Source organism: Metopolophium dirhodum, chromosome 7 (assembly GCF_019925205.1).
Source record: "Metopolophium dirhodum isolate CAU chromosome 7, ASM1992520v1, whole genome shotgun sequence".
Classification (NCBI taxonomy): Eukaryota; Metazoa; Arthropoda; class Insecta; order Hemiptera; family Aphididae; genus Metopolophium; species Metopolophium dirhodum.
The window spans coordinates 15,144,678-15,172,377 of NC_083566.1; the positions used below are offsets into that span (position 1 = coordinate 15,144,678).

A 27,700-nucleotide genomic window follows, 5' to 3' on the forward strand; every position below is an offset into this window, starting at 1 on the left:
TTGTGATAAAAAAATGTTCAACTACTATGTGCCACGAAACTCCCAAAAAGCGAAAGAAAAATGCACCCAGTACCAAGAGCCCTATTTTAATTTTGAAAACATATTTGAATTCCTTAATCTCTTTTCTAGGTTATGAAAATGGAAATGGATTTTTGATTTGTACTTTGTAGTATTGTTTAATTAGTATAGTACCAAATTAATTTTCTTTTTTATTCAAAATTCAATTTTACTTTAGTATTACTAAAAAAAAAAATTCGTTTCCTACAAAACACAGACATAAAGGGGAGAAATTCTTATATTTTTTCGAAATTAAAATTGGACTACTGGAAGTATATTTTTTCCCGCGTATAGGTCTAAATCCACAAAAAACGACCAGCTTTCAACAGCCTTATAGTCTTGTATTTTTGTTAGTAAATTTTAATAACATTCGAACAAAAAATGGAATGTTTTGTTTACAACACATTTTGATATAATGATAATATCATAATATGCTTATATTAATTAATATATTAACCTATGGTTTACAATAATATTAATACATGTAAATGTAAGTACCATATAGTTGTTAACATAAATATATAGTCATAAAAAAGTGTAGATAAACTTTATGAACAAATGGGTCATAATTAGATATTATAGCATTTCAAAGGCTAGAGAAAAAAATTAAGTGCCCCCCAAAAAAAAAATTTTCTGACCACGGCACTGACGCGCAACATAGGCAAAACGCATTAACACAGAATCATTTTTTCTATGTTTTTAAGTAATCTTAGAGTAAAATTACCCATTAAAAATAGAGAATAATATTATTTTTGAGGGAATGACATTTCGATTTTATATTTTATTGTTATTTGACTTTGTTTTTGACTTTCAAAATAAACAAACAAAAAAATGTTGTACATCTAAATTATGTTTAAATAGTTTTGAGACAATATTTAGACAAATCGATATGTCTTCCCTTAAAAATATTATTCTCTATTTTTTTTGTAATGGGTGCTTTTACTCCAAGATTACTTAAAAACATAGAAAAAACGATTCTGCGTAAATTCGTTTTGTCTATGTTGCGCGTGGGCCAGAGAGATAAAACAAATAGTGCTCTGACATCCTCTTAATTAATAACTATTGTACATTTATAACAGCACGATAGACGTATTATTGTATTAACTACTTGAGAGGACGCTACTCCGTCGTATTGTCCCCGTCGTACGTACACATGACCTTTATTTGATATTTTAATTCCTAAGCCAGATATGAGCATTTTTAATTTTTGCTATTTCATAGTATACCCATATCTTGCTTGAAAATGAAAATATTGAAAAATCGCCAATGCTTAAACACAGATTATGTTCTTACCTTAAAGTTTGATAATAGGTCAATTCACTCTATTATCAAAACTATAATAACAACACACTATTATAAAACTAGTGAACGAAAATTTGCTATGTCGTACGTGTGTTAGACGGAGACAACAAATGCATGGGTATAGCGTCCTCTTAAGTATTGTTATTTGTATCCCAGTGGCACCGAAGTCCAAAATTTTACCTATGACATTAGACACCTCCACATAAAATTTTGACACCCACCTATTTCTTATAATTACCTTACCATACACCAAGTATAGTTTTTATGTTGTCTATTAAACAAATTTTCATAAAATAACTATAGAATGATAAAGATGACCCCTTACCTACTAAAATCACCTATAGGTTATAATTGTCATAGGTAAATATATATTTTGTCGCCACTGATACGTCCATCGTTCATGTAATCATGTAGGTATATTAATGTGATTTGGGTAGTAAGTAGTAACTTTTCCGATCCCCCAGGGCTGAATATCATAATTTACTATGACTGGACTGTTACTTTACTGGACGGAAAAAGGTAATTTTTCCACGCTTCAACTTCCAGCGATAGCTACAAAAAAATTTATTTTGTAATATTTACAGTGGTGCATTTAGACATTAAACGCCCTGGGGCAATATTTTACTAACGCCCCCTCGCCCTTAATAAATATACATTTAATATTGAAATTGTCATCTGTAAACAGCTCAAAACAAGTCAAAATTATAAGGATTCTTGTATTACTATTTATAATTTTAGATTTAAAACAAAACATCTAATTCAAAATAATTTGCACTTTTTCGTGATTTTTAAGCTTTTTGTCAAAATTTAAACTTTAAAATTTTAAATGCTTATAAAAAAAAAAAATTGTCACTATAGATTTTTAATATTTTTCAAATGTCATTGTAACAATACATTAGAAACCATGTATTACACGCATTTTTACCAAAAAAATAAAATTTCATTGACATTCATAAAAAAAAAAACTAAAAATATTGAAAATTGATAATGTCCGTAAACACCTCAAAACAAGTAAAAAAAAATATATGATTTATAGCAAATGCTAATATTAATGTTCAGTGAAAATTGCATGTATCTATGGTAATTTGTTTTAGAGTTACGTCAAAAACCAAAATTGATTTTCTCAAAAACCGATTTTGCGTAAAAATTCCCGGTTTTCCTTAAATTGTATGTTGTTTTTCCCAGCGCTTTTGAAAACTATTGGAATAAATTTTGAACTCCCAAATGCATCAGCTAGATTTACTTTCCTATCGAACAAGATACTGTTGAAGAAAATCGAAGCAGTTTTACTGCCCCAAACCTTGATGACAGACACAAAAAAAGCTTAAAAAAACACACATCATTGTAAAATCAATACATTCATCGTTCCACTCCGAATCTAAAAACCGTATGAGGTTTACTATACTCCACTTGATAATATTCTCACTTCTAAATTTTATAAGAGTTCAATTCATTCTAGTTTTTAAACTAACAGAGCTAAATGTGATCTGCTGGACGTACCTACAATTTGTAGCAATGCGTTTGTAAGACGTAGAGATCGCATGCGGATGTAGCTCCCAAGTTAACATCTTAAGGTAAGATATCGTTTAAATCATTTTTTCTTATACACAGTACACACTAACATGTGTTGTATACTTAGAGGAGAATTGGAAATGGTTTTTAAATAACAGCCAAAATGAATACATTTATTGGAAAATTCAGTTCCCTAATCTGTATTATATTCATTTTTTAAAAGCTCAGCAGGTATCCTAATGTCTGCTGTTGTTATTTTAGTCAGTTTTAAAAAAAAGTGATATTTTTTTAAAAGGCGATCACAGATAATACATGTATATCATCTAGTATTATATAAGTCCGTGATGGTGACCACGATTTAAGATAATATACCCAATACCCATATACCTTAGTCTGGGATGGTGACGGATATGGACCATAGATCTATTAACTAAGTTATTCATATTAGCTAGTTTTTAGGTCTATGATATGGACCCATATAAATATTATAATGTTCCAGAAAAAAAAACAGCTAGAACATAGATTGATCGAATGTTTAATTACAGAATTAAAAACAGCCAAACATATAGACATATATTATTATCATTTATCATTATGTAGATCATATATGACATATCATATACATATAAAGATCTATTATAATATGTCTATGCGAATATTATCATATCACAAGACATTTCTATGATAACCGTTAAAAATATTTATAATTGATAACTGATAACGGTATTCAGATTTCAGCAATCAACAAAGTAATTAATCCTAAATCCTAATTCTTCAATTTTTATTACATGACATTTTACTGACAATGTAACGGCAAAAATGTTATTTTCTGTAATTAAATTAATAATGATCAAAATATTTACTAAAGTACCATTACTTAGATCATATATGAAATTACGTGCCCGACAAATTGATATTGTGGATACAGTTGAACAATGTGAACAGATAGCAGTGAAATTTGAAAAGTAAGTACTATCATTACCTAATTAATTAGTAATTATATTACCTATTTATTTAAAAAAAACTCCTTTTTAGATCAGCCACTTACTTGCCAATTCTCGGACTAGATTGTGAGTGGGTAACTCAAAATGGAATTCGTCAACCCGTGGCGTTGTTACAAATTGCTGACAACAATGGAATGTGTTCTTTGATTAGATTGTCTAAGTTTAAAACTATTCCATCATCTTTATCTGTAGGTATAATACTGCAAAATCAAATTAATATTCCTCGTTATACCTAATTGGACATTACTTTTGAATACTTACTATAGGACATTTTGAGCAACTCAAATATAATTAAAGTTGGTGTTGCTATTTTGGACGATGCTCATTTACTGATGAGTGATTACAATATCAATGTATCTGGATGCATTGATTTGAGATATTTAGCTAAAGAATCTTGTTTAGAAGAAAGAAGTTTGGCAGCTCTTGCATATAAATTGCTGGGATGTGAATTAGATAAGGATTGGCATGTTCGAGCTAGTGATTGGGAAGCTGAAGAATTAAATGATCGCCAGATTGAATATGCTGCATTGGATGCTTATGTAGCTGTCAAGATTTTTGAGCAACTGAGAAATAAAAAAGTAATTTATGCTGATTTATAATTGAACCAATGAATGTATGTATGCTCATTTTAAATAGATATCATGGTGGAACTGGTTATTTTTAACAGACAAACAAAAATGGGATAAGGTTATTGAAATATACTCAAATTATAAAGATCTTCCGTATCAAAATGTTCGAACTAATGGAAATACTAAATATAAACCAAAATCTAATGTTCGCTTATATTCAACTTCAACAATAAAATCTGCTAAAGTGTATGACAATTGCTTGATGGAAAATGTTGATGGAACTGTAATGTCAACTTGTAGTCATAAAAAAGTTGATTGGTAAGTATAGCAATAATTATTATAATTAGCTATTGTATACAGTAGATATTTAATTTTGTTGCGTTGTCATATGTAGGTATATATCTCAAGGTTTAGCCGAATTGGTCAATAATGAACCAAAAACTATAAGACTTAACTTCTCAGCCGACTTAAAAAATAGAAAAGACAATTTTTCTGTTCTTCCCCGAGAAAATATATGCACAGTTTGTGGTCGCTCTGAATATTTCCGTAAGAAAAGTATCATACCAAAAGAATTTGTTCGACATATGCCAAGTATGTATCATATTCAAATTTTATTTTTAGTTTTCATACTTATCTTACATGTTCATTGTAGCTATACACAAAACTCATATCCCTCACGATACATTGCTATTATGTTATTGGTGTCATATCAAATCAAATGCCTTTGATTTCACAATACGTAAAAAACTATTCAATATGTGTCAAATTAAAGAGCTAAATCCGAATGAATACCAAAAAGTAATTTTTATTAAATCAAAAGTTTATCTTCAAATACTAAAAAATAATGTTTGAAACTCAATATATTTATTTTAGATTCCAGCATATGTAAAAATTATGAGATCAAAAAGTCTTGCTAAAACTCTTTTAAAATCTCGACATTCATTACCAGATAAAGTAGCGAATGAATTAAGACTAGAAATTGCAGAAACGTATAATATGGAACCGAATCGAGTGTTTGATACATTCCTAGAAACTTTACTCACTATCAAATCCTTAAAGTAAGTTAGTTTTATAAAAGTTTAAATGTTTTATGTACTTATTAAATTGATGCTGTTTAAAGGTATGAAAATGACTGTCAACATAACAGTGCAGCAGAAAAAGTAGTAAAACATTTTTTAGAACAAGATGCAATAAGTGAATTAAAAGCAATGTGGCGACAGCATTTCCTTGACACAATGAAACCAAAACATTTACCTCTTCTATGGTCAGTTAATTATGATGGGTAAAAGAATTATACAAAACTGAATATAATGTCAATAATTAAAATGTAAAAATATATAAATTGTATTCTTTTACATTATAATTTGTATAAAATACAGTTTTTTTTTGTATAAAATTTATTTTACATACAAGAAAATCAAAAGATATTTAAACTTCTTCTCTTACCAATTCTTGTTTTTCCTTTAAGCTCTCACCTTTAATACTATATTCCTAATTAATAACTCGTAATTTTCATTAAAAAAAAATATTCTTGTGCGATCAATACATACATAGAGTAATATATTTTTTACGCCAAAATAGTAATGACATAATAGAAGAAAATCTATTATGTCATTACTATTTTATTGTAATTCAAAAACAAATAACTGTGGAAATACTTGACATTATCACAAAATGTTTATTATCATTTCTTACTCATGGTTTTATTTTCTACAGTCTCAGGCTTATAAATTATATTTTTACTATGGCTACGATGATGTATCATACTAGTTCTGTTCCGACTTCGATTAAGGCAAGTTGTGAGTTTGTCCTCCGTACCTATATCACAGTTTATCAGTATAATATTTTTGTCTATATATTATAATATATCAATTTTGTCAAAGACCCTTTCGTTATATGCTATTGATATAGTCTGTATTTAAACCATACCTAATTTATCAGATTGTTATTGTTTTCGATGGCAATTACGTTTATCCACAATGCCATTAAATTGTGTTAAATTAGTGTAGCAATGATTCTCTGAAATGTTCGGTGTGTAATAATATTGCACATTTTTATTGTATAGGATGTACTGAGGCGAATTTTAATAAAATGTCTAACAACCCTAAAACAAAATTTACTTGCACTAATTGCTTAAAAACGCTCAAAATCTCCGAATTCAAAAATAGATTAACTAGACAAGTGTCACAACGTGAAAATTCTATGGAAAAAACATCGAAGAGCTAATGAAACATTTTCTTTTATGAGAATTTTACCGAGAAAATCAATAGTGTTATTAATGAATTGAAAATCATTAAACTTGAAAATGAAAAAATTTTTTCTGAAAATTTAATGCTGAGGAAAAATGAAAATTTTACAATAATAAAAATTAGATCATCTAAAGACATTGATAAGTTGTAATTAGTTAATATATTAAATTTATCTTAAAAATATGCATAATAATATGTTAAATTTAGATAACCTAAATATATTGGATGCATTGTATGTTAATTTATATTAATATTATTCCAATGATGATATTTTTGTACCTTTTACTTCCGAATGTAAGATTAGAATAGATACTACAATACCAGTCACTCGGTATGTAGTACTAGCGCGTATGGCCATTCTAAATTACATTAAATTACATTTTAATAGTATTTTCAATTTTGGAATTAATGTGATTATTGTTTGTACATTTTGTACAACTGGTGCTGTAGTGAGGGAATTCGGGTTTTTTCGGTGGAATATGACGCGTTTTAGATTGTGTGCAAGTGTGCAACTCTATTCTCTACCGGCAAACGAGAGTAGCGAAGAGCCAAAATATAGGTAATTATATTATATTATAATTATGTACAATATTAAACACTGCTGCAGTTATGTACCCATTTTGCCTATACTATACGCCGGGCAACACTATATGTTTACGGATATCCGGACATTTCCCACCCGGCTGTTTTCGGCGTAGTAGGACATTTCCTTCCCGATAAATTTTTGGATACGGATATTTTTTTTGTTTTCTTATTTTTTCATTATTTACTTTCGAATATAAAATTATAATTTTTAACACAATATATTTTTTAGCTTTTGTTCATATTTATTTTTTTTATTTTTGTAAAAACTACGTTAACTAAAAATTCTTTAATTTTAATTTCAATAAAAAAAATAATAAATAATATTTAAAACAAGTTAAGTAAAAATATAGTTTTAAATAAAAGAAAAACAGTAGTATACTAATATTTAATTAGATGGGTAACATTAAAATCTAAAATTGTGTCCAAAACCCAGTCAATTACTAAGACTATTAAGATAACATTCTTCTACAATCTTACATCGTCATGAGCATTGAGTCAATATTTTATATCAAAACTGTTCAAAGCAGTTTAGTAGTGGTTTAGTAGTTATAGTGGTTATATAAGTTTAAAAAAAAAAATCTTGTTTTAAATTTTTTTTTTTTGTGGTCATGGATAAAATACAAATTCTTAAAACAGACAGAAGAGGTTGAAAAATTGTTTTAAAGACAAAATTAGATAGGAGTGTGTAAAAAAAAGAAAAATTGTAAAGGTAGTGTAATAACTGATCAAATGATTTTAAATGAATTGAAAAATATTGAACACAAGAACCATCCACCGTCTCCAGCGTCTCCGTATTTTTTGGCCAATTGTATTAGCTATTAATTATATTTTGTTTAGACAATCTTTTTTTATTTTTATGTCGGATTTTTTGGCCAGTTGTATTGTACTATATTATATTATTTAGACTATCTTTTATTCAAAATTATATTTTTACTTAACTTGTTTTAAATACATATTATTTATTATTTTTTTATTGAAATTAAGATTCAAGATTTTTTAGTTAAGGTACAGTTTTTACAAAAATAAAAAAAATAAATATGAACAAAAGCTTAAAAATAATAATTTTATATTCGAAGGTAAATAATAAAAAATAAAAAAAACAAAATTTACCGGGGGGGGGAATGTCTTACTACGCCGAAAACAGTCAGGGGGAAATGTCCGGGGGGGGGGGGGAAATGTCCGCCATTCATGTTTACGAAAAGTATTAAAAACTATAATATTGTTAATATTTATTATTTATACTTTATGTCTTTATATATACTCTTATTTATTTATTTATTTAATAACAATAACTTACAGAGCCCAATTTATACAAAGGCGTGTTTTGAATATATACATAATAAATAATTTAGGAGAAAAAAATAAATTAAAAGAAGATTGACGGATCTTCATTGGTAGTTTTCATCATCCTGAAAAGTGGTTCATTTCTTAAATAATTGGTAGAGCAATGTGGTATAAGAAAAAAAGCACTATTGCGGGTGCTTCTAATTGGTACCTTTATATTAATAAGTGCAAGGAGGTAAGGGGAGTCAATAGAGCCAGAGAGAAGATAAATTATTATATTGGTAACGACGATCGGATAGGGTGGAGAGATGAAGAAGACGGAGGACGGGAGTGTAGTCATGAGGTTCGCAAGTAGTAATGTTAAAGTTAAATTTAACGAATCTAAGGAACCTTCGCTGGACACGTTCAAGCTGCTTGCAAGCCTCAGTAGTCTGAGGATCCCAAACAAAAAATTGCTTTAAGAGAGTTAGAAAGTTTAAATTCACAGGTTTAATTTGTAATAAATATTTACACCGATATTTAGCTTAGTACATTATACCCTAGATAAAGGTAATAAATATTTTACAATTATATACCCATTTTATTATATTTTTAATTATAATATAATAATAAACTTCAAAATAAATTGGTTGTTATCAAGACTCACAAGTCGCAGTTACATCCAGAAGGACCAAAGAAATAAGAAGTCTAGAATAAAGATACACACTCCGCTTCTAAAAAAGTACTCTCTTCTGGATGTTTTCAGAATTATTGGATTATGATTAATCAACTAAGCAGCTATCGCATCCAATTTTAGGTAGTTCAACCTGCATAAAGATTGCCACACGCTGCAGCCGCGGTGGAGGGTAAATTGTGTCCGGATTCATATTATTATCATAATGCCACCCCTACCGCAGCAGTGCGTGGGAACCTTGTAAAATGTAATGAACCATGCAAATATGTAATAGGAATTATTCATGTTTTTTTACTTTCTTTGGAAAACATAATATGCAATATATTTAACCACAAATATTTATAAATTATATGACTCATAATATAGTTAAACATTCATATACATATGCGTATATAATATAATATACTTTATAATATACTACTTTTTTTTTTTTGACTGTTGGTACAACATTTTTTGCAGGTCGAATGTTATACAACGTTCCTCGTAAGTTGATGTTAGCGGAAATTAAAAAAAAAGTTGAGAGTAAATTCACCATAATTTTCCATGCTGGTCTAAAGTCAAAATGTTGATAAAATTCATAAACATTTTTCAATTTATGCTTTGAAATTTGAATATAAGATTCCCCTAAAGTTTTTAAGTTATCCTACATTCACCAAAAAAAAGTTTAACAAATAGCTCGTAGTCCGTGATTATATCGAAAATATTAAAATAATACCACAGAATACAATTAGAGACAGAAAGAATTTTACATTTTTGTTATATTCATGGGTCCACTGATATTCCAATAAATTAAACAGATTTTTGAGTGCTCCTCCTGGTTATTCTGTGATAATACTGAGTTGAGTAACCTGCATATTATTATCTACATCATGGTTCTAACCAGGATTTAAGATAGTATCTTAAATCGTGGTTCTAACCAGTTCAAATTATACCGTGATTATGGTAAATGTATGGTTCCGAATTACCGATATCTGTTATCAAGACATAATAAATTTAAATGATTAGAAATAAAACATGTTATAACAATATTATGAAATAATAATAATAATAATGGTACCTATATTATACTAACTTGTTACCATAGCACAAACTATAAGAAATTAAAAAATTAAATTATAAAATCTTCGTGATCTGTGACTATACTAGTAATATAAACCTAGTTGGTAATTACAATTTACAAACATAAATCATAATCTGATTAACAAGACTTGCCGTGTTGTTATGCACTAGTATATTATGAACTAAAGCTGTACATTTCAAAGTAGTAAGTTAGTTATTTTATTTGTTTAAATATTAAAAAAAATTACAATGACATTAGTTTGTAGATGGTAGTACGGCATAAATTATTTATGAAGTAGCATTGTGTTCAAATTTTATGATTTGTATTTCCCATTTTAATATTATAATATGTTTCTGACACATTTTTTATGTCCCTTTTATTTCATACATTAGATCATGATGGAGATGAAGAAACATCAAGAAGATCAGTTTGCTAAATTAGCAGCGTTTCTCAGTGAAACGAAACAACCCTTCATCAATGTTCAAACGGCTCAGATTACTTGTGCAATGGAATTACTCAAAGTACTGCCAGCTGCACAGGATGCTGTTTTTGAGTATTATGCAAAGTTTTTTGATTATGCTATTTCTACATATTTGAAACAACTTAAAGTTCAGGTATTATGTTATGGTATTGAGATATTATGTTTATGTTCATTGTAAATAATGGTCAAGCTTGATTGTCTAAAACAACAGATCTTAAAAATAATAATGTTTCTGTATAACAACATTACTAGTAAACTAATCAAAACATTTTCATACAGCCGTCATGGGTTGAATCATCTAGTACATCATCACGGCTTGAACCTCCAATTACACCACCAGAAATCATTGAAAATGTGACCAATATAAGAGATGTTCTTTTGCGACTAGTTGAAGAAGATCACTTGGTTTGGGCTCCTGTTGTTTTGCATTGGTCTTATAAGTTGTTAGGTAAATACTAAATCTTATAATAATATAATATATTACTGATAGAACAATTTTCTTTATAAATATAAAGTAATAAAATGTAATTATAATTATTAATTTCTTAGGAAAAGTATCTAAACATTACAATATGCATGAATTTGCTAGAATGCCTTTGGGAGATATGCTTCGGTTTTGGTCTCAGTGTTCAGTTGCTTATATTCTAGTAGACATTAATAACAAGACAATTGCTAAAATGATGAAAGCAGAGGGAGAACGGTCTGTTGATTCCATGATTGGTAAGCATTTATAAAATATTTTTTAATCTATTATAAGTTATAACAATTATTATTCTTAAAATGAATAATTCAATAGGTAATTGTTTTTTTAGAAACCATGTTAGGGTATAAAAGTTCAAGTTTTGAATGGGTATTAGCTCAAATTGGTGATAGTTTTCCGTCATTAGTCATCAAAGATATGTTACTATGTGGTATTAAAGAGATGTGCATAACTAAAAAATTCAAACATGTGAGTTAATTAATTATTTTATATTATTTTAACATAATTAATATGTAATACATCACATAAATATTTATTTATTCAGACTGAAAAGCTAAATTCCTTTATTAGAATTCTTGATCACCTTTCGATAACATACTTCAACAACATAAAAGATGTTGTGTTCAAATTATTCAAGGTTTGTAAACACTATAAACTAATGAATTTTTTAAACTAATTTAAAATTAAATAATTGTTGTATAATATAGTTGAGTCTCGGCGAAGAACACCAAAAAATGACTGTTGAAAATGTTGCTATAGTTCCTTTCCTTTTGCATATGGCTATGTGTTCCTCAACATTACTTAAGTCTATGTTGTGTGAAAATTTAACTCAAAGTAAGTGTTAAATTTTACCTTTAAATAAAATAAAGTATAATATGGTTTGATATATAATACTTTTGTATGTGGTATTACACTTTTGGATCATACTACTTCTGTTGATTTTTTATTATTCAATAAATTGTTTCAGTCACTCCAGAGGTATTAAATAAATTATTGCCGTTATATCCACAGTGGAAAAAATATTTTGATGAACAATGTAGTTTATTAAATATTATGGTACAAGTATTGTTGAATGCAGATCGAGGAATTAAGCATGTTTTAAATTTAATATTTCAATTAATTGATTGTGATGATCCAAAATTAAAAATTCTAAAAACTGGTGCCCAGACATTATTTGGTAAATGAGATTAATAATAATTAGTAATTACTGCTGTATTAATAATGAACTAATTCAAATCCTTATTTGTGTTTTATACAAAGAACTGTTTCTTGCTGAACTTGAATATTCACTGAGAACAAATCGCACTACACCTCCCATAGTCAAAGCACTAGTAACAAACTTACATTCAATCAAATTATATTTATTATCAACAAATATAAATGTTGCTCAGCCGGCTGCAAGGCTCCTAAGTTGTATTGGTTAGTAATCTTAATATGGTTCTAAATTATAATAAAATTAATATAAAAATATTTTTTCATTATAGCGATTAGGGACCAAGAGTGTTTGTTACCATACATATCAACAATGTTAATTGAATGTGAAAATAGCACACAACTGGAGACGCTAGTAGAAATTCTATCGTTTGGTGTCAACATGGCTCATTTTGATGGAGGCTTAGTTTACGCTCTGGTTAAAACAGATGTTTCTTTATCCAATGTTTGGAATAATATAAATACTTTACTGAGGTAAATTACAGTATAGTTATTGTATCATACCAATATCCTGCCAGTATATCACCTAACTGTTATACAATTAACTTTGATTTAAGTTTGGAATCTGATCCACCCGAGGGTATTTCATTATATGGTGTTTCATTGGCTGTAGTATCTCATTTGGACAAGATATGTCGATCAATGATTGAATGTTGTCATAGTGGAGACATGCACTCTGCTCATTTGTTGTCATCAATATTATCTAAAATTGCCACAAAGTTATGCATGAAAGAAATGTCTGTACCTAAAGTTTTATATTGTGTAAAAGCAGCTGTATTATACTTCTTCACTTGTCTATTTAAAGAAAAAGGTTTGTTTATAAATTTTTGTCATATTTTGTTATTGTTAACTTAAATACATTTTTATTGCAGATGAGATGTTCAAGCTGAAAGCATGTCTTCGAATGAATAAATTTGTCAATACTGTTAGTTATCGGTCGTCAATAGCTAGAACAGCTGCCATGAAATATATTTTGGATGGTGTTCTGAAGGAACCATTTTCATTGTTATTTGTCATGCCTGATAATCGACGTAATGACTATATTATTCAGCCGCTTGAAAAAACTTCATTAATGGGATCATTCTTTCAACAGGTATACAATTATAATTGTAAAAATTAAAAATTAAAAATTGAATAATGATTATTTAAATACTGTTTATTTTTTAACTCTAAAGGAATTCAATTTAATGTTTGGTGAAGAAATAAGTATTAAATTTGATAAAGATGAATTACATCCAAAATATAAAACACCTGTTTTTGATGCTAAAAGTGTACGTTTCAATGAACAGCGTCTTGTTTCATTTTTACGTTCTTGTTATTCGTCTGATGAATGTTATTCATTTGAACCAACATTGGACACAGTAGTATCTTTAGCATTATTAGTTGTTCAGTTTGTATCACCAGATGTAATGTACAATGGTTTGCCCTGGCCTGATGAAGATTTTACAAAAGTAAAATAATAACAATTTGTAGTATTAGAAATAATTGATAACAATTTTTTTTTTAAACTTTAGGTCACTATAGAAAGAGATGTTCATATTTACCACACAATCACTACTAAACCAATACTCTGGACAATACTTGGAATATTGGCCGGTCATCGCCCAGCACTTTGCTATTGTTCAGTCCTGTTACGAGCAGTCTGTGCATGTTTGATAAATCATTGGGGAGCAGTTAACCATACTAAGGGAAAGTCAAAGGATAATCGACAATTATTGGATGATACTGTGAAGCTATTAAACACTATGTCACTAGGTCAGCTTTTACCTAAACCATTAGACGTCTTGGGTGTTATCATTCCAGAACTCACACCACAACAAGTAAATCATTTTCACTATTTTTATGAGTAAAAATTATTATGTTCATTGATATCATAGAAAAATAAAATATTGTTTGAAACCATAGATACTGATAGTGTTACGGGATTGCGTTTGGACATACACTAGAGATCATATTCCAGCACCAGCTCTTTTTCTACGAAATAATATTGGTGGTATGTGGAGGGACACAACGACCGTCGCTGTGCCAAAACCATACTCGGATTCTTTAAGGCTCACAATGATTGAAAATATATCACAATTCGGTGATTTATATGCCAGACTATTTACAAATAATAAACAACAATCTATGGAAACGTAATACATTACAATATTATATCAAATTAAACATTTGTACATTATGTATATCTATATTATATAAAAGCTATTTTACTTGTCAGATGTCTATGATTAATAAACATATAGTTTTTATATTGCACATATTTCTATAATTTAATTTGTACATATTTTGTTTAATTTAAACCTTGATAACCACCATTATTAAAAAAGTAATTTTTTTGGTTTACCTAATTTATTTTTATTTAGTTTATTTGAATTATTTATGTTCATTAGAACTTGGCTTAATCTGAACAGCTGTTTAATAACACGTATAATTAGTATTATCAGAAAATTATCGGAATAACTAGTTATTTTATATTTTGAAGTGCCTAATACTATGTGCATTATATTGTGGTTCTATGCTTATTATTTATTAACGATTGTATTTCTCAAATCTATAATACAGCATTTTTTTTACTAAATATAATTTTTAAATATGCACCTTGGTGGCTTGGCTCATTAGATAGGTTATTTTGTTTAATTCTGACAACAATGAGGTTCTACTGTATATGATTATTTGATAAAAACAAAGTTTTTTGAGATTTATACCAGATATGAGCTTATAGCTCAGTTGGTATTCGTATCAGCTATTATTAATTTATTTTATTGTAATTATTTAATTGTAATTGTTTTGGCTGAATGAATAAATAAATAAATAAACTTATATTTAAGGCATTTGTGGCTCGGCACCGGCGCAGTGGCTGAAAACAATCAAGTGATGTGATTGAGAGTAAGCAACTGCTGCTGCCACCAGTTCTCAAATGGGCGACCACCTGGGTTCGTAGTGTGCAAAACCCTTGCTACCCATACATACATGTGTTCCTAACCGACCGTTGAAAATCAAAGCATTTTTTCTTATATGAATCATAAACATTGTACAATGTAAACACAAAAAAAAAATTGGAAAATAAATACATTCATTGTTCCGCTCAGAATCTAAAAATGATTTTATAGTAATTTATGCATCTTATGTGAAAAAATAATACATACTTATTATACTATTATCTGATTATGTTAACTAATATTAAAAATAATATATAAACTGGATAAATTGTTAACAAATTTTAAATCCAATTATTATAGTTAAAATTTAGTGTGTGGGGGAGAGTGTGGTAAGTTGACCAACATAAGGTTTGATTAATATTTATATTATTAAATAATCCACTTAGTATTAGTACTGTCTTAAATATCAAGAATAACTTGTAATATTTACAAGCCTTAATATGTTTCTATATGTGTTTTACTGTTGTCTCTGTCTCACAAGTGCATACCATAGCAAATTTTACGCTTAGCAGAACAGTTGGTACTTTGGGGGGGGGGGGGGGGGGGGTCAAAAGTAAAAATGTCCCAGTAATTTTGGTTTTTGGTGCAACTCTAAAACAAATGACCGTAGGTACATGAAATTTAGTCTGAATGTTTTTATAAGCATTTTCTATACACTATAACATTTTCCAAATATTTTGACTTATTTTGAGCTGTTTACGGACATTTTCAGTTTCCATTTTTTTTAGTTTTTTTTTTCTATAAATATCAATAAAATTTTATCTGTTGGGTAAAAAAGCTTAAAAATTTAATAGAAGGCTCCTAGGTTATTATTTCAAATGCAGATGAAAAAAATTAAAAATCCTTAGTCACGGTTTTTATTTATAAGCATTTAAAGTTCAAATATTGACAAAATACGGAATAATCACGAAAATTAGCAAATTATTTTGAGTTGGGAATTCATAAAAATTTTTCTTTTTAAATCTAAAATTTGAAAATGTAATACAAGATTATCCATAAGTTTGACTACCTTTATCAAAAAAAAAAAATGTCTACAAGAAAATCAAATTAAATTTTTATGAGCGTTTGAAATTCATATTTTTACTACATTTGATATTCACTCGATATCTCATGTAACGATTTTCTTATTTTGTTGTAATTAAAAAACGTATGACTGTAGGTACATGCAATTTTGTCTGAATGTTTTTATAAGCATTTTCTATACACCATAACATTTTCCAAATATTTTGACTCTTTTTGAGCTGTTTACGGACATTGTCAGTTTTCAATTTTTTTAGTTTTTTTTTCTATAAATATCAATAAAATTTTTTTTGTTTGGTAAAAAAACATGAAAATTTAATATAAGGCTCCTGATATAGTTTTCTAATAGCACTTGAAAAATATTCAAAATACATGGTCACAATTTTTTTTTATAAGCATTTAAAGTTCAAATTTTGACAAAATTTATCAAATTTATAATTTAATAATTATTTTTTAGTTAAAAATTTATAAAATGTTCAACTTTTATAGCTAAGGATTGAAAATTGAAAACAAGGCTCCACGTAAATAGGTTATTTATAAATTACTTTATTTACAATAATGTCATCAAATATACTTGGTAATATATCATAGGCTGACTGACCGTTTTCGCTCAGAATCGTTTTTCTTATACAATGATATTATATCATTGAATTCAAATTTAACACTATCTATTACAGGGACCCACTTGTAACCTACTGTACAGCAGAACGACATCCACTTACCCACCTTTTTTGTTTTTTAGTTTATTTAATTTTTACTTTAAATACCTACTTAAATAATTATTAGGGAGGTAAAGCTTATGGTAAAAGTAAAACTCAATTTTATTATAACAATAAATAATTTTCTTAATAAATTATTAAGATATTAAATATAAATATAGGATATTCGAAATTATATTAATATTATTATAGGTGTTAGGTGTATAATGTATAAATAATCATTAACTGTAGGTATATTCAGGTAAATAATTATGAAAATTAGGTTATTTCTTCTTTGGTGATGAGTGAGGGTGCAAAATATTCCATAAATTTAAGGCCTCGCGGAATGTATTCCACCCAGTGCCTCGCAAAACCTAACGCTGGCCCTGCGCAAAATCGGTTAGACATTAAAAAATAAAACCGTACCCTGCCCAAAAATATATTTATGTTAAAATGTTATATTAAACGTGTAGTGTACGTGTCAATAAATGATATAGAAAAATAAATATTGATTGGAACAAAAGTTATGTAATTTGTCAGCCGTCAGGTCTTCCTGTACAATATAATGTATATACGTAGGTATATCATAGTATCATACTATGCAAGTTATAAAATGGAGCTTTTAAAAGTAGAAAATTTGTCTTGCCCTCCTAAAAATATTATTAGTTGCCTTTAACCTATAGGTATACCGCCCATGGAAAAGATTCTGGCGCCGTTTCTGCCAATAACTGTTGTGGTTTATGAAACCGGTATATAACTGTATAAGCGGTGGAAAACCTAACTGACGATTTCTAAAGTCCAAGATGATGTGCACAATATGATCACATAGCGTTGAACGCTGTGATCTAATTTTTGTTCTGAGATCGATCCTATTTTTAAACTTACGATATTATACACGTTCTCCCGCCACCATTTTCTCGTGTAACGACGTTCCATATGCTTTCTATTTATAGGTATATCCCGGCGCGATATGCTCCGCGATCGCACGTCTCAGTACAACGCGACGATCTGGACAACCATCATGGTTAAACAATTGATCAAGGTAAGAGAAAACGCGTTTCATAATATAATTGTGTTTTTTGAAACGTGGTAGATACCTACGTCACTTATCTGGCATCACACTGAATAGAAAACGCCGTCCAAATAGTTATATAAGATTAATTTATAAGCATTTTGTCGTTTGTGAAATACTTCCGTCTTTAGTTTAATGTCTCAAGTTTTTTAATTTATTTTTGGTTAAAATTCAGTTGATTAATTCAAAAACGGCGTTATATTCAATGCGAAATTCAGACTAGTATATTCTATAGTTTCCAGAAATAATCCAGTGTAAAGTTTCGATTTTTTTTTTGGAGGGGGACTATTTTTTTTTAAATATGGAATATTGACGTGGGGTTATAGTTGTCTCAAGTAAATAAACTTAGTCACTATAACGAACATAAATAGGTGCCTAGATGGCTAGATACCATCTGGTTTCACAGTTATTAACATTGTATATGTGTATAACAAGTATAACAACTAACCCGTGTGACAACTAGCTCCGTCTTCCTACTTAAATGTCATCACCGTACAGTTATTCTTGAGGCTGAAATGCCGTGAAAATCAAAAAATGTTTAAAAAATATTACGTGGTCTTATAATAAGTGTATATACTTGATAAGTGTCTAAAAATCAGGATCCGGATAAGCACAAACGCGGCTAAAAATAATTTCTAGTGTCACCCGAATGACATCGTCGCGCTATAACGCCGCGCGGTCTTTCAGGTGGCGGAAGACCCTACGGTCGGCAGGTACGTGGCCGCTAATGTGGACTTGGCTGCGTGGCAAGTGGCGCTCGTCGAACGGCCGCTTATCCGGGGCCCGTCGCAGGTCACACGGCCTGTGTGTCTGGGATGTCTGAAGTCGATTACGGCGGACTCAGCGGTGAGGTGCGAACGGTGCGGTTGGCCGATGTGTCCGGATAGCAACTGTTCGGATGACGAATGGCACAAGGCCGAATGCGACTGGACAGTGACGCGTAGAAAGCAGAAGGTGAGTGAGGGACAATTAGTCAATAAGTGATGGAGGCGCACCGTTTTACCCGCGAATTCCGCAGGTGGTAAAACGGAAATGTACCGTTTTGTAAATAGAAAACAATTCTTCAACAATATTTTATGATTTTATATAATATAGCAAATGGTACCTACATAATACGATATGAACCGTTTAACTGACTTCTCAAATATTTTAATAGTTTTTTTAGACAAAAAAAAGTATAATAATTGCGGGATATTTTTTGTTCTGTTTCCGAATATTAAATTGAAAATAGGTAGGTACATACTATATTGTTGATGAAAGACCGGAAAATTAATTATAACATGCTAGGTAATGAATATAGTAGATTTTTCTTTTTTAATATTGTTCCTGGTGTTATAAATATAAAAATAATAACTCTAACAATAGTACTTATGTATAAGGACATACCTACTGGCTACTAGAACTTATACCTATAACAATTTTATTTTTTTAAATCAGGAAAACCTATTTGGAATATAAGCGCACTGCGTATACAGTTAGTTGCATCAACTAATATTAATATACATCTACTGAGTAGACTGGATACTGATGGCCGTAAGAATTAAAAGGCATACTGCCATACTAATATACTACAATTATTACTTAGGTTGGAGTGTCATAACATAATAAAACGTTGGGAACAAGAAAACAATGCGAAAATAGTATACCTACTTGTACTTGCGTAGTTACGTGTAAGTTTTAAAAAGAAAACGACGTTACAGGCTATATGCATTGTGGGCTATGGTTTATGAGTTTTAAATTTAAATTTAAAAAAAACCTATTTCATCATGATAGATTACCTTCTATTTTGCGATAGGTATATTAAGATTTTTACGCCCCCTTGATATGTGCAGCCTGAGCCCTTAAATACGCTTCTGTCTGACTCTCTATATAAATGTTGATAGATGATTATTGCGTATACAAATACAACTGTGATGATTATTGCACCCTATCCCTCTGTAGATAGAGATCAAAGACTTCACGAACCCGCATCCCAGCTACCAGTCGATCACGGTGATCAGGTGCCTGTACCAGAAGCACAACAACCCGGAAGTCTGGGCCAAACTAACCAAGCTGGAGTCCCACTGCGCCAGTCGTCGAGGTGGGTCCAAGTACGAAACGGACCGCATATGGATTGCGGACCACTTGCGGAGGTTTTTCAAATTAGACCCGACAGAATGGCCGGCCGACGAGATACTCAGAGTGTGCGGGATCGTGCAGGTCAACGGACACGAAGTCCCGCTTACCGATCCACCGTACGTGGCCATCTACGACGCGGGCTCGATGCTGGAGCACAGCTGCGTGCCAAACTGCTCCAAGTCGTTCACGCGTGACGGCCACCTGTTAATCAGGACCGCGGCCACGGCTGTCGAGAGCGGTGGACACCTGTCCATCTCGTACACAGACGTGCTGTGGGGCACCGCACAGCGGCTCGCCCATCTGGCCGACACGAAATTCTTCGTTTGCAAGTGTCCTAGGTGTTCCGACCCCACGGAACTCGGAACGTACTTTAGCGGAGTCAAGTGCGCCACTGAGTAAGTTAGTTTTTTTATAGTAGGTACCAGAGCTCCCACAAGGGGAGGGTGATTGGACTTGGAGTTCAGGGGCCCGGCTGGGGCCCATTGAAATTTTGAAATTTTGATAGGAATACTTATTTTATAGGGTCCGAAAATACATTTAGTACACGGTCCCAACATTTGATGTGGGGGGCCTGGTAGGTACCTAACCCAATATTAAATACGTTGGATTAATATATTATAGGTACTTATAAAAAAGATGAAAAGACATGTTTCTAGCGCCCGCTAAATATGTAATTTTGATTTTGCGGGAACGAGTGTCAAGTGAATTTCAAAATTAGATTTTAAAATTTAGAGGAACGTAAAGGTTAAATATTCACAAAAATAAATTTAGAAAATATTAATGTTTATTAGTAAATATATGGCTATCTATTATAAAATATAGATAAATAGATTTATAATTTATTGCATAATATATATTATGTATAAGCCGTGCTATATGTATACAACTAAAAATATTATAAATGTTTAGAAATATAATTATGATGAACAATTATGTGTAAAAAATGGTTTGAATACGGTAATTTACTATTATTATCGATAATATTGTTTATGTACCATGTACAATGTAGATTGTACATACAAATAGGCAATATAGCTTATATCGTTTTACATGCAAAATATAATATGTGTTACATGCGTTCGCTTTTTCAGAGACTGTATGGGATACTCGTTGCCGAACGTCCATCCGTCTACCGATGACCCGTTCGACGTCGAATGGACGTGCAACTTTTGTTCCACTGTCGCCGACCCAAACCGGATCGAACTCTCGCTGGCCCACGTGGGTCGAGATATGGCAGCGATGAACCGCCGCGACCCGAAACACTGTCATATGTTCCTTGACCACTACGTGTCGGCCGGCGACTTGCACCCCAACCACTATTACTTCACCGAAGTCCGCCTGAACTTGGCACAACTCTACGGGCAGCTGGAAGGCCAGCCGTTGGATACGTTGTCCACGGAACAGCTGAGCCACAAACGAGAGCTGTGTCTGAAAGTCTTAAAAGTAGCGGACGCGTTGTTCCCTGGTGAGTTTTGCGTACCTAGGTATTATAGCTATATATTATGCCGTATTCACGAGAGGGAGTTGTATTTGTTTATTTATCATTATTATTATCGTTTTTGTTTCGGTAGCCGAATGCCGAATACGCGGCGCCCTGATGTTCGAGTTGCACGCCGTAATGGCGGAAGACGCTAGGAGATCCCAGCATGACACCCATGCCGTAATGGAGGCTCTGTTGGTGAGTTTTCACGCGCGCTCGGGTCTTTGTAGCTCACGTGGTTTTTAATAAATTATTATATAGATATATCCATATATGTAACGATTATAGTCATAATGTATTAATTTTTGCACAGAGATCCAAGTCCTATCTGGAACAAGCCGAAAATTTGTTGAAATACGAACCGAAAGAATTGCCTGAAGGTCAAATGGCCGCCCAGTGCAAACAGAACGCCATAGATTTGGACTTGTTGTTAAAAAAATTACACGAATCGATCGGCAGCGCACCCATGTGATAATTTGCCTTTATATCAGGAGTTTTCCTAACCATCGAGATCGTATAATATTATTGTGAATTCAACATAATTGTGATTTTATATTATTATATTTATAACTGATGCAAATAGTGAAAAAAAAATTATATAATTATATAATATTATAAAATAGTTAAGAATCCGTGTTAAAGTTTATTATTCTTATCGGCCACGTCTTCTCCCAAATATTGTTGGGCAATATCGTCGTTGGCTGCGATATCGTCATTTGCCGCGACGTTTGACGCGCTTACCATATTTTCTTTTCTTAATAGCACCTGAAAATCCGATTTCGTTATAGGTAACTGAAGCGACGTGGTCATGGTATATATACTACACTTATTTACTTGACATGTACAAGTATAATATATTATATTTGTTTCGTTTAAAACTCACCTTCGAATGATGCGGACCTCGGATCCAAATGTTTTTCTCGTAAGCTAGCCTAGTCAAGTTGACAGCGTCCAGTATCTAAAAATCCACGTGAAAACGATACACTGATAATTATACATAAATGATAAATCGCGTACAAGTGGGTTTTCAAATTTGTACGTAAATACGTAGGTAATTAGGTAATAACTATAATAACTATTAATATAACATAAATGTACTGACGTCTTCCGCCGACCTCGAGACCGCGTCCGTAGAAGACTCTTCGTTTTCGGCGTTATCATTTTGTTCAAGTTTCATTAGTTGCATAAATCTGAATCATTCTATCACTGATCAGTGAGTTAATCGGTATATAATTATAACAAACGGCAATTGCCCAACCAGCTCACCTCGATGTCTGTATGGAGGTTCCCTCGTCCGTGACGTCCGCCGGAGGATTTTCCAATTCCCAGTGTCGGCTACAGGACGAGCACCGGCACTCTTTGATCAGCTGTACACGTTTCGTATGATTCGACCCATCGCTGCACTTCAGTTTTACCTATATAGATTATAATTATTAATTTTATAGATAAAAAGTAACCTAATTTTCTGACTAGCGAGGGTATATTATTAAAACGCATAAACACTGCAGGTACCGGGAAAAACTGAGGGTGGACTTTGCCTCCCAACCCCTCCAACGACCAAGCCCATTTTTATTGGGTTTCAAATATTTTTTTAAACATTTTGAATGTTATTCTGCCATATAGGTACCAAGTGACTGTGACATAGACAACGACAACACTATTGCTTAATGCTTTGAAACTTTTTATTTTGGTCCGGAAAATGGTTCAACAACAATCATTATATCGTTCTAATACATAAGATTATAGCCCTATGATTTTTAGTATAGATATTTCAAATCGTAATGTAGGTACGATGTTGTCACTAACTAAAAGTTATACATATAAATATATGCACAATGGTAATTATTATCAACAATAATAATTTAGCACCTCTCTGGATAGGTATATATGGTATGTTGTATATACCTAAAGTTTCACACTGGCACACGGAAGTAATACCTATACATCAATATTTGATATACATTCTACATAAAATAGGTAGGTAATTCAGTTAATGTAAGCCACTCATTATTTTGAAAACTATAAACGTTATTAGAAATCTTTTGGTATATAATTTAAATAATTTGAAGCCATACCAAACGTGTTTTTTTTGGCAAAATACATTTTTAATTTCGTACTTCGAAGCAGAATATTTTTTTGAGTACCTATTTCGACGTATAATAATTATTGAATCAAAAAGTATAATTTATATAGCAACAGGAAGTAAGTACTGCCTAGTGCCTCAGTGCCTGTGTATAATAATTATATTTCCCATCATGCTCACAGGAATCCATAGCGTGTTTACGGGTTGGCACGAGTCGCAATACGAGTTGACTTCATCGCCGTTGTTGGCGGGAACCGTCCTCGGTATGGAATAACTGAAACACGCGCCCAGGCAAACGAGGTTGTCAATCTCCACGGGATCGCAATCGACGTCGGATATGACTTGTTTAATGGGCGTGCTCGTGCACCACGAATGCTTGTCCGGGTACAAAACTATATTGTGGACCTGTGGTTCAATAATTGCATCGTTTACAGGGCAAGTGTAAACGTATTATTATTTATCATACAAATATGACGTCATTGTGAAGGTAGTTGTTACACGGTAGTACCCTACGTACCTTGTGTCGCCTGAGAGTATAATTATTGTTCGACCCCACTGCAGACGCTCGTACGCCGAACATCAACACAGATGTGTATAGCAAATAATTCATGACGGGTTTTTTGGTATCTAAAGAGCTTGGAATCATTTGAATAAACGATTTATCCTTAAATACACCTGATAAATAAAAACAAATAATACAAAATTAATTAAATACATAATCAGGTTATGATTTGATCGTATAATTAATGAGGTTCGTGTAGGTACCGCGTATTACCGCGTGTGTCTGAGACTATTGGAGAATGCAGATCCCAGTAGGAATATTTATATTTTATATCATCTATATCTACAATCTACTACATCGAACGAAAATCGAAAGAATATAATATATATAGTTAAACCTCCCCTAACTAGCCCCTAGACCCCTAGACCTCTAAATAGCGAGCACCTCTGAATAGTTGACATAATTTCAGTGACCGATATTTTCTGTACTATATAATCGTGAAATCCGATACACGTGAAACAGTTTATTGTTATATAGGTACTGCTTAATATATTATATACCAATCTGGTCAATTATCATATACCTAATATATATTTTATGAATATTATCATTATTATTTATTACTGTTTACCAATTAGGCACCATCTGCATGCTCTCGTTCGTGCGAACCTCAGCCGCTTGAAAGTAGGTATATTTACCGTGAAAGTTTCAATAAAATGTTTCATGCCACCATTACAGTTAATTTTTTTTTTTTATTTGGAATGCATAGGCTTTGGCTCCTAAGGCCATTAGCCTACGTTTAAACCATTATATTATTAGGTCATATACAACCCACCATCCAGTAACGAATAACGACATACAAGACGATTCTTAGCGAATACAGTCTCGCGTATAACATACCCAATATCCATTCATCTATAGTATTTGTGTATCGGAAGACTACATCGCCGTATCATTCAAGTAATATTTTGGCAGGTAGCCACGTGGTAAACGACGCGCTTCGGGTTGAGGTAGGATGATATTAATTACGAGAACGGGAGGCCCATTGAATGAATCGAATCTCGTTACTAGAAATGTATATTATATTATATAGGTACCGTATATTATTATGCATACATGTAGGTTCAGTAAACATATTATAATACATGTTTTCGGCGGGGCCCGGCGTCAAATATCCCTGCAATATTTAAATTTTCCAAAAACGCATGTATGTATAGGTGCAAGTAGACGAGGTACATTGTAATAATTACGATATCTGCAGTACTTGCTTTTATTTTACATGATTATTTCACACTCGAAATGAATTAATAAAAAAATATATACGAGCCGGTTATGCCGGGGATCATCGACCTGGAGTAAATCTACTTTTGGCAACCATCCAAAGTCTTCTCTCGAGAAATTGTTCCATTCATGACGATTGCAACTAATTACGACTGGAGGAAAGGTGACGGACACGGTATAAGCTCCCCCGGCACTGTTTACCGTCATAAGCACAGACCAACCGGTTTGCTTACTGATTAGCATACACGATTTTAATCTTACCAATGATTAATCGTTACTTCTGGGCATATTTATTTAAACTGTGTTATTTCAACGACAGCGCCGTGCACGTATTATATACCCACTCCTAGCTATTTCTAAGAAACTTGGGGTGATAATAATCCAAAATGCCAACAAAAAAATAATCGTTTTGGCGAGTTGTCTAGACGGAACCATTGGACAATAATATGTTTTCTCATAATATTATGCAGTTATTTCTATTCTCACGAAAGTTCAATGGAATTAAGCTAGTTAAACAAGTTTAGTTCAATAATAATAATACCTTTACAGGTAAATGGTAAAAAAAGTTTTTTGGTTACCTACTTCACGTTTGCAGATCTACCAGCGACGGGTCCTGAAAGAGGATATAGAGGGGGGGGACAAATATACAACAAATGCAAATAATATTAAGAATCTTGAACATTTATTAAATAAATAACTTTAACACCATAAATAATTAAATAATTAGATTACCTATACAATTTCTTTAAAAATAAGAATTAATATACATAGAAAATATTTGCGTGGTTAGTTTCTGGACTCTCGAGGGTCTTAGACCCTTGCTCCCCCCCGGATATGTAATTGGTATCTACATAAGTCGATATTAAATAAAAACTAATAAAATAATAAACCAGTTTAATTAAAAGAAAAATCAAAAATTAAATAACGATTAAAATATTCATAATATTTTGTTTATATTTTAGCTGATAACTAAATAACTAACAGTTATATCAACAACTTTAATTATTATCGAAATGGTTCTTACTAAACATTTAATATTGCCCATTGGATATTGCCACATTATTATATATAAGGAATATGAATAGCCAATTGGTTGTTCAAAATATTTCACAACTTCACCTCATGTATTATAACATTTAATAAATAAACGATTTTATTGAGTGATATACCTGAAATTAACTAGGTAAGTACAAATTCTGAAAATATTATCGTAGTACCTATATTTAATTAAATTTTTGTCTATCAAATTATAATAGCTCATAAGTTATTATATGAAATCATAGAAAAAAATAATAAATTAAAATAATAAACTATACAAAAAAATAATTAGTTATTTTCATGTATAAATAACATTTCTACCATTTTTTTTTTCTATTTTATAGACACACCAATTAATTCAGTTTTTTATGTATTCGTTATGATTTGAAAATAAATGTAAAAAATGATTTTGATTGAGAGTAAATGTAGTAAATGAGTTTAATAAATTATTAGTTCACCCAAGTAATTAAAATATAAATAAATATTTTGAACAAGACAATATTATAATTTATAGTGTATATTAATCCAAATAAATATCGTTTTAAAATAAAATAAAATCGAAATCTAATCCTTATAAAATTTAAATTTTATAACATTATAATCAATATTGTATATACTTACGAGAAGCACTAATTTTTCGAGGACTATATACACCAGCTCAATTGAGTTCACAAACTGGCTGAATCTTGCCATCATTTCCTTGTCTACATGTAAAAAAAAACTCCCGTATAGCTGAACGGTGGGGGTATATAACTACTAAACATGTTGCTAACCGAGTGACCTGCTGCTAATTTCATTACCATTTTAATATTCATTAATCATTATTAAACTATATAGGTAAATATATACATATTATATATAATAATTAATATACATACAGGGTTTATTTGGAGGATTTAACAATGTAAATAACAATCGCTATAAATGAGCGATTATATTGTCAAATCCTCCAGTCATATTCCCTATATAGAGTGTATCATGATGATCTGATACATTCAAA

At 30.9% G+C, this 27,700-nt stretch overlaps 4 protein-coding genes across 7 annotated transcripts; 3 read left to right on the forward strand and 1 right to left on the reverse strand.

Moving 5' to 3' along the window:
- The first annotated feature begins 918 nt into the window (after positions 1–918).
- Positions 919–5,871, forward strand: LOC132948120 (exonuclease 3'-5' domain-containing protein 2). Of its 2 annotated transcripts, XM_061018443.1 has the most exons (9): positions 919–2,933; positions 3,753–3,836; positions 3,907–4,063; positions 4,142–4,453; positions 4,512–4,762; positions 4,839–5,035; positions 5,097–5,242; positions 5,318–5,502; positions 5,565–5,871. In XM_061018443.1, exons 2-9 carry the CDS (start codon positions 3,760–3,762, stop codon positions 5,728–5,730), a joined length of 1,491 nt encoding a protein of 496 aa, XP_060874426.1. In that variant the 5' UTR covers positions 919–2,933; positions 3,753–3,759; the 3' UTR covers positions 5,731–5,871. The 2 variants fall into 2 exon arrangements, with proteins under 2 accessions (XP_060874426.1, XP_060874425.1); XM_061018442.1 differs by lacking the exon at positions 919–2,933 and having other exon boundaries at positions 2,966–3,836.
- A 4,379-nt stretch (positions 5,872–10,250) lies between these two features.
- Positions 10,251–14,812, forward strand: LOC132949353 (integrator complex subunit 5). 2 transcript variants are annotated; one of them, XM_061020204.1, is made up of 15 exons: positions 10,251–10,503; positions 10,688–10,909; positions 11,056–11,224; positions 11,326–11,496; positions 11,589–11,725; positions 11,802–11,894; positions 11,965–12,091; positions 12,225–12,434; positions 12,518–12,676; positions 12,742–12,943; positions 13,027–13,280; positions 13,342–13,562; positions 13,645–13,920; positions 13,984–14,289; positions 14,375–14,812. In XM_061020204.1, the coding sequence occupies exons 2-15, from the start codon at positions 10,691–10,693 to the stop codon at positions 14,606–14,608; spliced, it is 2,778 nt and encodes a 925-aa protein (XP_060876187.1). In that variant the 5' UTR covers positions 10,251–10,503; positions 10,688–10,690; the 3' UTR covers positions 14,609–14,812. The 2 variants fall into 2 exon arrangements, with proteins under 2 accessions (XP_060876187.1, XP_060876186.1); XM_061020203.1 differs by having other exon boundaries at positions 10,252–10,499.
- Positions 14,813–18,093: 3,281 nt separating this feature from the next.
- Positions 18,094–22,418, forward strand: LOC132949251 (SET domain-containing protein SmydA-8-like). Its single transcript, XM_061020035.1, has 6 exons — positions 18,094–18,168; positions 18,886–19,152; positions 20,140–20,711; positions 21,408–21,781; positions 21,888–21,994; positions 22,110–22,418. The coding sequence occupies exons 1-6, from the start codon at positions 18,097–18,099 to the stop codon at positions 22,266–22,268; spliced, it is 1,551 nt and encodes a 516-aa protein (XP_060876018.1). The 5' UTR covers positions 18,094–18,096; the 3' UTR covers positions 22,269–22,418.
- LOC132949252 (uncharacterized) lies at positions 22,339–27,389 on the reverse strand. Of its 2 annotated transcripts, XM_061020037.1 has the most exons (8): positions 27,322–27,389; positions 25,282–25,448; positions 24,397–24,554; positions 24,060–24,284; positions 23,063–23,211; positions 22,899–22,986; positions 22,680–22,754; positions 22,339–22,561 (listed from the first exon to the last, which is right to left on the reverse strand). In XM_061020037.1, exons 3-8 carry the CDS (start codon positions 24,523–24,525, stop codon positions 22,433–22,435), a joined length of 795 nt encoding a protein of 264 aa, XP_060876020.1. In that variant the 5' UTR covers positions 24,526–24,554; positions 25,282–25,448; positions 27,322–27,389; the 3' UTR covers positions 22,339–22,432. The 2 variants fall into 2 exon arrangements, with proteins under 2 accessions (XP_060876020.1, XP_060876021.1); XM_061020038.1 differs by lacking the exon at positions 25,282–25,448 and having other exon boundaries at positions 27,322–27,386.
- Positions 27,390–27,700: the final 311 nt, after the last annotated feature.

Bases quoted from the DNA above. Each gene is read 5' to 3' on its own strand.
- LOC132948120 (XM_061018442.1), top strand. From the start codon at position 3,691: ATGTTATTTTCTGTAATTAAATTAATAATGATCAAAATATTTACTAAA. The intron at 4,454-4,511 runs GTAATTTATGCT...CATTTTAAATAG, and splicing joins AGCAACTGAGAAATAAAAAA to ATATCATGGTGGAACTGGTT. The intron at 5,243-5,317 runs GTAATTTTTATT...TATTTATTTTAG, and splicing joins ATCCGAATGAATACCAAAAA to ATTCCAGCATATGTAAAAAT.
- LOC132949353 (XM_061020204.1), top strand. From the start codon at position 10,691: ATGATGGAGATGAAGAAACATCAAGAAGATCAGTTTGCTAAATTAGCA. The intron at 11,225-11,325 runs GTAAATACTAAA...TTAATTTCTTAG, and splicing joins TTGGTCTTATAAGTTGTTAG to GAAAAGTATCTAAACATTAC. The intron at 12,677-12,741 runs GTTAGTAATCTT...TTTTCATTATAG, and splicing joins AAGGCTCCTAAGTTGTATTG to CGATTAGGGACCAAGAGTGT.
- LOC132949251 (XM_061020035.1), top strand. From the start codon at position 18,097: ATGCTCCGCGATCGCACGTCTCAGTACAACGCGACGATCTGGACAACC. The intron at 18,169-18,885 runs GTAAGAGAAAAC...GCGGTCTTTCAG, and splicing joins TGGTTAAACAATTGATCAAG to GTGGCGGAAGACCCTACGGT. The intron at 21,995-22,109 runs GTGAGTTTTCAC...ATTTTTGCACAG, and splicing joins CCGTAATGGAGGCTCTGTTG to AGATCCAAGTCCTATCTGGA.
- LOC132949252 (XM_061020037.1), bottom strand. From the start codon at position 24,525: ATGATTCCAAGCTCTTTAGATACCAAAAAACCCGTCATGAATTATTTG. The intron at 22,987-23,062 runs GTGAGCTGGTTG...AGAATGATTCAG, and splicing joins ACCTCCATACAGACATCGAG to ATTTATGCAACTAATGAAAC. The intron at 22,755-22,898 runs GTCAGTACATTT...GTGGATTTTTAG, and splicing joins TCTCGAGGTCGGCGGAAGAC to ATACTGGACGCTGTCAACTT.